The 11,693-nt window shown below is 35.7% G+C and overlaps 1 protein-coding gene across 1 annotated transcript; it reads left to right on the top strand.

Annotated features, from left to right (window-relative positions):
- The first annotated feature begins 736 nt into the window (after nucleotides 1–736).
- LOC105136121 (topless-related protein 1-like) lies at nucleotides 737–8,708 on the top strand. The gene is given in 28 exon segments (XM_011041325.1): nucleotides 737–990; nucleotides 1,524–1,635; nucleotides 1,748–1,927; nucleotides 2,037–2,150; nucleotides 2,255–2,413; nucleotides 2,612–2,747; nucleotides 2,899–3,025; nucleotides 3,135–3,229; nucleotides 3,317–3,539; nucleotides 3,652–3,687; nucleotides 3,690–3,760; nucleotides 3,846–3,915; nucleotides 4,014–4,087; nucleotides 4,197–4,292; nucleotides 4,385–4,480; nucleotides 4,603–4,727; nucleotides 4,820–5,054; nucleotides 5,298–5,462; nucleotides 5,536–5,598; nucleotides 5,760–5,903; nucleotides 6,340–6,372; nucleotides 6,375–6,464; nucleotides 6,573–6,755; nucleotides 7,189–7,314; nucleotides 7,394–7,489; nucleotides 7,647–7,838; nucleotides 7,939–8,105; nucleotides 8,262–8,708. Coding segments are annotated over 27 exon segments (3,363 nt in total). The 5' UTR covers nucleotides 737–990; nucleotides 1,524–1,555; the 3' UTR covers nucleotides 8,449–8,708.
- The last annotated feature ends 2,985 nt before the right edge of the window (nucleotides 8,709–11,693 follow it).

Here is an 11,693-nt window from a genome sequence, read left to right as displayed (position 1 = left end):
AAAACATTTTTAATATTGAATTTAATAATATATATATATATATATATATATAAAAAAAAAGTGAAAATTATTATTTAAATTATTTATCAATAATATTTTTATTAAAAAAAGTCTTTTTACATTCAAAACTCAAGTAGTAATGTGATTGTTATTAATTTTTGAAGTAATTTTTATTTGAATATAAATTAAAAATAAATTTATAAAAATGCTAAAATAAAATTGATTTACAATAAAAAATAAAATTTTAAAAATATATTTTTAAAACATAAAAACAAATTACGTAAATAAAAATTTGCTAGTTGTTTACGTGGGATGCCAAAATGTTTCTTCGAGGAAAATTCTGGCACTATAAGAAAGTTGTATCACGTGTCTAAAATCTGACGTTGCGCTCTCTGAATGAACGACATTTGTCTAAAAGTGGACCCCATTACAACAGTCTTTTTATACGCACTCCGTCGGATCACATATTTTCCAAGATAACTTATCAGTCATAACTCCAGTGACTTATCATCTCGTACATGTCGCCAGTCTTGTTATATTTGAGCACAGAGCGTCTGAGTTCAGCTGTTAAAGTAAAGAAAACACAGAGAGAAATAATGTTGTTTGGACGAGATAATGTTCGCTTTTCAAATGATTTTATATTTAAAAATATATTAAAATAATTTTTATACTAGTATATCAAAGTAATTTAAAAATATTAAAAAAGTTTAATTTGAAGTAAAAAAAGAAAAGCACGTGTCCGCCTAAAAGAGACCCTTTTGCTTTTTGAAGCTAAAGTCATGGCACTCATCTCTCTCACACTCAATCTTTCTGAGTCAGTCCAATTCACTTACCAGGCGAGCCTTCACCAAGCTTTGTTTTTTTCTCTGCTTTTCTTCGATGCCCATCACTTATTAAGAGACCCTTTTGTTTTTTGAAGCTAAGAGTCATGGTCACTTACTGATCTCTTTCTCACTCTATCTTTCTGACCCTATCCAATTCCCTTGCCAGGTGAGCTTTCACCTAACTTTGTTTTATTCTCTGCTTTTCTTTGAAGCCCATCTCTTATATGTTGTGAAATTTTTCTCACTTTTATCTTGTTTAATGGTGTTTGGCTTTAGTTTTAGTGATTTTAAGCTAAAAAGGGTACTGTCTTGATTGGTTAAGAACCCAGAATTTCTTGATTGATTTACTGTGTTCTGTTTGAGAATCATCAATTTCTTTGCGTAATTATTCTTAATTGGAGCATTTAATTTGATCAAAATCTTATATCTTCAATTAGATGGAGATGTAAGAGAGAATTGTCTTTCATTGAGTAGATGATTGTCATCTCTTATTTTTTGGTTTGTTTTGGGCTCATGTTCACCTGATCAAAACTCAAACCCTTCGTTTGGTGTCCTAGAAAATCAAAATCTTGTGAGTTAGAAGTTATGGGGATTTATTGTTTTTCTCTTTTCATGTATGGACTGTTCAAATTACATTTTCAGCTAGAACTTGCGAAGTTTTATTTAATTTAACAAATCCTGTGATTTGGATTCATTTAGAGGTTCAAGTGACAAGCAAGGCTGCGGTGGAGATGTCTGCTCTCAGTAAAGATCTTGTCTTGTTAATCTCACAGTTCTTAGATGAGGAAGGGTTCAAAGAAACTGCTCGCATGTATGTTACTTTCTCCTTCTCTATCAGGCTCTTTTAGATGAATTATGCGATTTCTTGATGAATCAGTTGATTAATTGTGTGTAATCCGCTTTGCTTTATCATCGATGCCTAGGCTTGAGCGTGAAAGTAGTTATTACTTCAACATGAAGTTTTTTGAGGATATGATATGCAGTGGTGATTGGGATGAGGCTGAGAGATATTTTTCTTGTTTCACAAAATTATCTGACAATAGATTCTCGATGAAGGTCTATTTTGAAATTAGGAAGCAGAAATTTCTGGAGGCATTGGACAAGTAAGACTGCAGCTTTCTTTCTTTCAACAAACTTGTCCATGAAATCATTTTGCAGGCATTATGCATGTCACATCAAATCCTAGTTGAAATTTGTTAATTGATTTTACAGCAAGGACCGTGCCAAGGCTTTAGACATCCTTGTGAAGGATTTGAAAACTTTTGTCCCATATAATGAGGAGCTGTTTAAGGAAATGACTTTGCTTTTGACATTGAATGATATAAGGTACAAATCTATGGTATGCATATGTTATTTTTGTTGTTGTTGTTATTATTATTTACATTCCATAGGAGTAGCATGCTAAGCATAATTCTCCTGTTGTTGTACAGGGACCATGAGTCACTCTCCATGTATAGTGATGCAGACTCTGCAAGAAAAGTTATGAGGGTTGAGCTTAAGAAACTTATTGAAGCAAACCCCCTTTTCAGTGACAAATTGGAATTTCCGAATGCTGCAAGTCATAGATTACGAAGCCTCATAAACCAAAGGTAATCAAATTGTCAACTTCACATCACAACTTGAATACACCAAGCCACACACCAAACACAGGCACTAGATACAAACATGGAGTATATGCAAGTACTCACACTTTTATATGAACATACACATGTTGGATTCTCCTCAAAATTTCTAGATATGTTTATTTGGCATCGAGAGAAAACTGATTTTGGTATTTAATCTGACAGTCTGAATTGGCAGCATGTTCTTGGTGCATATCCACAGCCAAATCCTGATATAAGAACCCTTTTTGTGGATCATGTCTGTGCACCAATTCCATCAGATGATCATTTATTTTCAACATCAAGTGATAGCAATCCAGTGGTATGACTTGAGAAGAATGATGATCATTTTCCTCCTTTTTTCTTTCTTTCCAATAAATTGATTCAAGTATCGTTCCTAACCAAGCCAGCTTGATTCCATTTAACAGTATTCAAATGTAATCCTTCTAATGAGCTTCAATAATTTTGTCCAGCCTTCTCAAAGCACATCAATGCTAGTTTCAACTTCCTTAGCCTCAAATTCTACCTCATCTTCTGAGGCTCACTCTTCAATTTCAAGTGAAGCTTTGTCTCTCGGTGATCCAACAAACATAGGATTTGGTTCATGATTCTCTCATTAATATTTCTATGACCTTGTATGAAAGCCGTATTATTGTGGTTACAAAAAAAAAATTCCTTTCATTGCTAACTATCAATTATATGTTTGCAGCTACTATTACAGATGGTTCAGAGGATATTACTAGTGTACATTACAGTAGTATTCCTGAAAGTGAAACTGAAATCCTAAGAAGGCCTTCTGACAAGGTAAGCTTGATTTTTTTTTTTGATACATTGGTAAATGATAATGACAATGACAATTTGTTACTGAAGTCACGGTTTCCATGTATGCAGGAAATATCAGCTGACTCTCGTCCTGATCAAAGCTCCATCGACATTTCTGATGACTTGCCTAAGAATGTTTTAAGGATATTAAATGAGGGGTCATCTCCAACAAGCATGGATTTTCATCCTGAACATCAGAATGACTTGCCTAAGAATGTTTTAAGGATATTAAATGAGGGGTCATCTCCAACAAGCATGGATTTTCACCCTGAACATCAGACTGTTCTTTTAGGTCTACTCATAAGGATATCTTTTCAATAACTCTCATAATTTAGGCCTTTGGGGATAAACACCTTATTTGAACTGAATGTTTACTCATGGAAACTGATGGTTTGATACTTCAGTTGGAACTTCTGTGGGGGACATAGGATTGTGGGAGTTAGATCAGGGGAAAGTTTACTTTCAAGGAATTTTAAGGTCTGGGATATTGCAGCATGCTCAAAGATTTTCAAGGTTTGTCCCCTTCTATACAAAGCTTCCATTTTAGCAGGAAAATAATCATTGGTCTGAAATATGAAATGATCTTGTGTAAATCCAGGCAACTTTGCTCGAGGATCCTAGTGTTTCTGTGAATTGTGTTGCTTGGAGCCCAGAAGGTTGTTTCTTCGGTAAGTTTAGAGATAATGGAAGACAATAAGAAATCACTTCCTGTCATTTGGACTTTGCTTGTTCATTAATTTAACCTTGTTGTGTTGATTTCGAAAAGGGGTTGCATATTCAAAACACATGGTGCAAATATATTCTTATAATGATGCCAAAGATGCACAGCAGAAATTGGAGGTAGGTTTCTAATTATACTATTAACTTTACTAATTTTTTTTACTTCTCTGTTCATTCATTGGATATTTGTCTTATTGAGCTTATTCACTAACTTATTTCCTATATCTAGATTGATGCTCATGTTGGTGGTGTAAATGACCTAGCATTCTCTGCCCCTGAGAAACAACTGTTGGTCATTACATGTGGTGATGACAAGACAGTTAAGGTTGGCTTTATTTTACATTAGAATTAGATAATGGATTATTTTTTTTTGTCTTGGAAAGAGAGTGATCATTATTTTTCTGATGGTCATTTAAGGCATGGGATGTGACCAGTGGTGTCAAAATGTATACTTTTGAAGGCCATGATGCTCCTGTTTATTCTCTCTGTCCTCATAGCAAGGGAAACGTTCATGTAAGGATTACTCTCGATTCTACTCTTGCTCATGGTGGTGATATTGATTCTTCTCCATGCCTTCTCAAACTCATGATGACTCCATCTTTGCTTCTACTTTTTATTTATTTTTAATTCCTCAGTTTCTCTCTGCAACATCAGTGAACAGCAACATAAAAGTGTGCCTATATGATAATCTAGGAGCCAGAGTAGATTCTGATGCTCTTGGCCTGGGGTGTACATCAATGGCTTATAGTGGAGATAGAAGGTTTCATTTACTCAGACTGAGTTACTTTTGCAATGTTTCACATGCTTTTAATATTTGATGGGTAAATCATGCTGTAATTGAATGCTTTGTAGGCTTTTTTCATGTGGGACCAGTAAATCTGGAGAGTCATTTCTTGCTGAATGGGGTGACTCTGAAGGTTCCATAAAAAGAACCTATATAGGATTGCGGAAGAGTTCTTCGGGTGTAGTGCAGTTTGATATAATGAAGAACCAGGTTTTAGCTGCTGGTGATGAGCATGTGATCAAAATATGGGATATGGACAAAGTTGAGCTTTTCACAACCATTGATGCTGAGGGAGGCTTGCCAGTAAGTTCCTTAGTACTGTTGTGATGCTACAATTTTACCATGGCAATCATTATGCAGGTGAAGGTATAAATTTCTCAATGGTCTATCACGTTTCTGGTGATAGTCTTAATTAAATTTCTACAACAATTTACTAAAGATTGGTTCAAGTGGTGATTTGATTTGAGTTTCAATTAAACATTCCATACATAAAGAAGGGCGTCTTGAGTTTCTTATTTAATTCTCCTTTTTTTTCTTGATCGGAAGGAAAACCCCCGTGTTCGATTCAATAAGGAAGGCACGCTGTTAGCTGTTTCTGCAAATGACAACAAAATCAAGATCTTGGCAAAAGATAGCGGTCTCCATTCACTGCATACATCACAAAATTGTTCTGATGATGCTTCTGGAGATCTCTGTCATAACTTTAAGATGGTGGGCATTCTTAATACAGTTGTATCTTGTGTTAGAAGATAGATCACTGTCTGATGCTATTCCTTTTTGGCAGCTTGGTATTGAACCGAGTTCAACTGTTGCTTGTGCTGGAGCTGCAGATGAAGCTGTCACAAACGTGGGTAACTCTAGATTTTGTCTGGGATTCACACTATATCTTGTACTTCACAATGTGTTGTTTTTTGCTTAATACAATCCTATCTTGAGGTAGGTCTTGTCATGACTTTGGAATTTACTTGGAAGCTTGGAGTACTAAGCAATTTTTTTAATCTTCTACAGAATGGAAACCCAGAAAGCTCGGAGGTAGTGAAATCTAAAATTATTGGAAAATCCACTACATCGAAGAGCAGGAGGCTCATTTTAATAACAAGCCCTTCTCAGTTCCAGATTCTGCAACTTCCTTCTCCCATGAAAACAAACAAGGTTCAACTGTCCTGTGTTCTACCAGCTCAATTTTTCTTTTGGTTTATTTTTCATTCCTTCTGCTTCAAGTATTTCAAGTCCTATGAATGTAGACATGTTTTCAGATGTTTTGATCATTATCATAGATTGTTGTTTTATTCTCCTTTGTGTTTCTTGGTAGTTTAAGTTTCTTGTTGGTTCTTGCTTTGCATATTGTACAATCAACTTGTGTGTTTTGGATATGAAGGATGGGATTTCTCAATACATGTGTACACATTTTAAATTTGGAAGGATCCCTAAAATCATCTGTAAAATGTTCTATATATTCCAAAGCAACACAGATCTTTGCTTTTGGAGATACTGTTGCAATTGCTTGAGAATTTGAGACCCTTAAAAATTGCAATATACTGTGAAAGGATGAGAATTTAATAAATAGATTTCTCTCACACAAATGTAGATATCGAGGCTCATTTACAACCATGCTGGTAACACCATGCTGGTAACACCATTTTGGCATTAACATCAAATGCCTCCCATTTATGTTGGAAATGGTCACAGAATGACACTCACTCGAGTGACAAGGTGAGCAAGACAAGAGACATGAACAATTCTATCCTTCCATTTGAAATTGTTCTTTGAAATGTGTTACCTGTTGTTAATAATGCCATTGTGATGAAATGTTAATGGTAGGCAACTGCAAAAGTTCCCCCTCAATTGTGGCAACCCAGTAGCAGCTCAGGACTGATGACAAATGACCTTACACTCAGCAGACTTGAAGAGGCAGTTCCCTGCTTTGCCCTGTCTAAGAATGATTCATATCTCCTGTCAGCATGTGGAGGGAGAATTTCTTTGTATAGCTTGCTGAAATTCAAGGTATCATGAACACCATTTGCAGTCTACAAATTCTTCAAATTTATGAAGTTCTCCATGATCCATGCACATTTTCATTAGCATTGTGTGATCTTCTTTGTCCTGTATACTTGATATCTCTATATATTCAATTTGACTCCAAATCATCCAATTATTGTCATGATTTCCAAATTGTTCTAAGTTTACTTGGGATGAAAAACTTTCCACTTGTACATTTTAACTTATTTTAAAACTTTCATATATGGCTCTAAGTTATTGTTTTTGAAACTTAAAATACCTGTCACAGGTGTTTTTCTTGCTTTTTATTGTCATCTTCTGATATAAAAATATTTATCTTTTACACATAACATGATTTCAAATCTTTTGGATTTGTTCATGTGTTTTGGGTTTGCTTGCAAGCACACAGGAACTTACTGAACATTCTTAAACTTAACAGACAATGCTGCCTATCATGCAACAACCTGCAGCAACATGTATTGCTTTCTACCCTCAAGATAACAACATACTTGCTATAGGGAGAGATGATTCCACGATTCTAATTTATAATGTCCGCTCAGCTATGGTATGTATTTCTCCTGATATGCACCAATGCTTACAAGAGCAAAATCAAGCAAAGTTTGTCATTTCCTTAATTCATGCAGGTTGATACCATACTTCAGGGTCATTCTAAAAGAGTCTCTGGTCTTGCATTCTCTAATTATCTGAATGTACTTGTTTCTTCTGGAGCAGATGCTCAGGTTAGTGTTGAAATTATATGGAATAAGTCCAATGCTCACTTTCCTTGATGAGGATTTCCAACAGCATTTTCAGGCATTGCTGTTAACTAATGCTGCCTTGACTTCATTTATTTGTCTGAAGTGTGCTTATGCGGTCATGTTCTTTTCTTTTCTGCAGATTTTTGTCTGGAAAGTTGAAGGGTGGGGAAAAGAGAGGAGCAGATTCTTGCAGATTCCCGATGACAGAACACTTTCTTCATTATCAGTAGATACAGACATCCAGTTTCATCAGAATCAGACAGAATTCCTTGCAGTACATGAGACTTGCCTTTCAATCTATGATGCCAGAAAATTAGAGTGTGTGAAGCAGGTTCTCACTCTCTCTGTCTAAGAAGCTGTGTTTCAGTCATTGGACTGCTCAGTGAGGATATAAATAGAAGCATTTTTTTATTCCTTTATTATGTTTACAGTGGAGTCCAGGCGATTTTGGAGCACCAATCTCCCATGCAACATTCTCGTGTGATGGCCAGATGGTGTATGCTAGCTTTGAAGATGGGCTTGTATCTATATTTGATGCTTCGGATTTTCAGTTATACTGTCGGATTAATCCAACTGCTTACCTTTCTCCCACTTCAAGGTAACCCTCACACTGAAATGAATTACAGCAGAGGAGCTGCCAATCTCATACATTTCTAGTTGTTCTCTCGTTATTCCTGTGTATTTGAAGCCTTGTCAAATATCTGATCTGATAATTGGCTAATGATTTTATCTTGTGGTCTTTTTGTGGCTGTAGTTTGGGAGTGTATCCGCTTGTCGTTGCTGCACATCCTCAGGAACCTGAACAGTTTGCTGTGGGACTGAAAGATGGTGCTGTTATTGTCTTTGAGCCCCCAATTTCTGCCGGTAAATGGAGTATGCTGACAGCATATGAAAACGGATCAGCAACTAAAATACCTGCTGAATCAGAAGCTAATCAGTGAGAATTCAGAGTATGAAAACTATGCTCAAACTTTGGCTGGCCAAGTGTGTGTAAATACAGATGTTTGTCTTTGTAACGAGTAGCTAAGACAGTAATTTATGGTATCATCCAATAAGATATGCCATGGTCTATGAAAATAAAACCATTAGTTTTCCAAATTTTGTCATAGACAGTCACGGCTATGCAGTCACTGATCCTAGCTGTTAACGCGAACCATGCACGGTGGTTCCCATAAATAATGCACGAGCATGGTTTTTTTCATCACTGTGATCAGTTACTGGCTTACTGCATGCAGCAATAACTGTCCTTCGCTAAATCCTCCTTTCTTTAATTGTTTGTTTTCCTCGTGCAATGTCAACAAATGGTGCGAGGGAAGGAGAACCATGGTTCTGTAACGTCAACCTGATCCAGGACAGGTTTGCTTCTGACCAGTTTAAAAAGTTAATTTGGTTAAATTCCTAAATTCGAGTGACATTATAGGTTGACCCTTAACTTGGCCAAATCTGAGATTTAACTGGTCAATTTTGATGATTTTTTTAAAATTATCTACAACTATTTAATTTTTTATTTAAAATAATATCATTTTAAGATTAATTTGAATTGATTCGTTAGCTAACCCACAACTAAACATGACTCAACTATGATTATAGAGGGAAAGAAAGTCTCTTTCAATCTTTTGTTTTATTTTTCCAGCTATCAATCTTTTGTTTTATTTTTCCAGCTAACTAAAGCCATGATATGCTTATGAAGTCGAATATAATCCAAAATGAACTAAGACTTGAAAGCCAACAATCCTCGAATCTTTCACCTTCTCACCAAGGATTTTTGGCTTCCGAGAGAACCATATGGAGACCGCTCAACGACCCACCACATCCATATCTGTACTCGTATTCACTGGCCGGGCTTGCCTTCCTTCTTCCAAACTAACTGTAGTCTCTGGATTTCCACTGACCTGGTCATTAAAGATGCCCAAGAAATCCACCATTTTGCCATTTTGCACTTGAACTCTCTATTGAGAGGGTCATGGAATTACACACCTCTTTTACTGCCCATATCACCACAACCACCATTTTTTACTTGAATTATCGCACCCTATTTCAGTCAAGAGCAATGTATTGCAAGGCGTTTTCCGGTAGACAGACAATAATGGCAGATCAATGCCCAATGCTGCTCAACTACCACGACCCCTGTTGACATTAAAATTTAGTGATGGAGCCCGGAACAGTAAACGAGGAAAAGGGAATTAGGCTTCGTTGTTATCTTCAGTCTATAAACAAGGAATGCATAGCAAGATGGATCCTTGCAAATGCGTGTTCAAATTAAGTTGCACAAAACATTTAATTCAAATTAGTTTAAATTGTTTATTGCTTCCACACAAGTAAATTTTGAATGCTCAATATCCCAGCTTCAAGCATCGACCTTCGCTGCTGCAGATGCATAGCTGACACTGCTGGGAACTTGATCTTCATCTTTGTCGAGCAATTTCTCAACATCTGAGAGTATCATAGATACCAAACAAAAGGATACAATAGAAACTAAAAAAACATGCAATAATATATCCAAAAAATTTTACACAGTGTTTTAAACCTAAATTTATCACTGGTGTGATATGTGGGAAACCAATTGTCATGAATTACTCAACTAAATAGAAGTAAAACATGGCTGGCAAAAATTACATGTAGAAAATGGAAGAAAAAAGTTGTAAAGACATCTGCAAACATCTTTTGGGGCTGATATCAAAAGCCATTTAGGTAACTTCTGAGATTTGGGCACTTACATGCAAGAAAACACCAATAGGATGTCTTCCACAGATAGGGTTGCCATACTACGACAGATATTGTTTAAACGCATCTGCATTCCCTTTTTCAATTATGTCCACGCTCATCTTGTCCAATGCCTCAATAGACTTGTGTATGGGGCCACATTTCTTGTCATAGCACGTGTAATGGAACCTAATACAAGAAACACAGGTCAAGATATGTTTGAAGACAGTTGAACACATGAGGTGAACTGAATGTGTTATACAGAACTACAACAATATTGTTCAAGTATGGTTGTGACTAAACAATCAGCACAAACTGCTGAATATCATGCTCTTTAGAACAATAGATACAAAACTGGATAACACAAGATGATTCCCCCAAATTTTCCAATTGGTAACGTGCTAGATGTTTTTTAAAAAATAGTTTTTAATTAAAAATATATTTAAATAATTTTTTTAATTTTATTCTTCAAATCAATATATTAGAATCATAAAAAAATATTAAAAAAATCAACTTAATATTATTTTAGATAAAAAAAAAGGTTCAATCATATTATTAAACATACATAAACGAATCACATTATCAAACATACATAAAAGTAATCAATTAGGTTTAAAATTAAAAGTGGTCTTGAGAATTTTTTTTTTTTTTGCTAATATATTTGCCTAGATTTGGATAATTTTAGGTTGGTTCGTTGACTAAAGAGAGTTTGTTTCATTCTTTGACCTTTTCAATTCAAATTTTGAAATCTGTACTCATGTGGGTTCATGTTCAACCAATGGCTCATGTGGGCTGCTCTAAACTAGCTTCCAAATGACCACAAACAATGCGGAAATGGAAGTTAGAAGACACATTTTGATTTGATTCGATTATCCAAGTTCTGACGAGTGTGGTTATCACTCCATTGTAGAGTAAGAACTTTGCCAGATTGCACCAGCTAAAACGAAGTGCACAACAACACTGCCAAAGGGCTGGCGATTTGGAAAATTCTGACTGGAATGGTTACAAGCTCCTCCCTCCTATCAGAAGGATCTCCACCCATCTCCTCGGCGGCATCGACTTTCTCTCGAAGATTATAATGAACTAGAAGTTCTCAAGACACTGTGCTAGTTCATCAATGTAGCAAGAAAAGTTTTCATGCAGCACCAAATCGTACTCAAACTAAGAGTATATATATACACTAATGCCATTAAATTCTTGTCTGGAAAAAAAAAAAAAAAAACCTCTGGATTCACCATCGTTAATGTAGTTTGCTTTTAACTAACTTTGCTATGAGCACAAACAAAGCAAAAATAAAAGGTAGAAAACACATTTTGATGGGATTATCTTTGTTTCGACGAGCATAGTTATGCTGTATTGTCGAGTAAGAGCATTGCCAGACAGCCCCAGCCAATCCAAAGTTCTCAACAAGACTGCCGAAGGGCTTGCGACGCCAGAAATTATGACCGGAATGCCGATAAGAACAGGGTGGTATGCTCCCTCA

This window comes from Populus euphratica, unplaced genomic scaffold (genome assembly GCF_000495115.2).
Source record: "Populus euphratica unplaced genomic scaffold, PopEup_1.0 scaffold51.1, whole genome shotgun sequence".
Taxonomy (NCBI): Eukaryota; Viridiplantae; Streptophyta; class Magnoliopsida; order Malpighiales; family Salicaceae; genus Populus; species Populus euphratica.
Note: the sequence above shows the minus strand (reverse complement) of the source record. Positions and strands in the feature narration are given on the sequence as shown.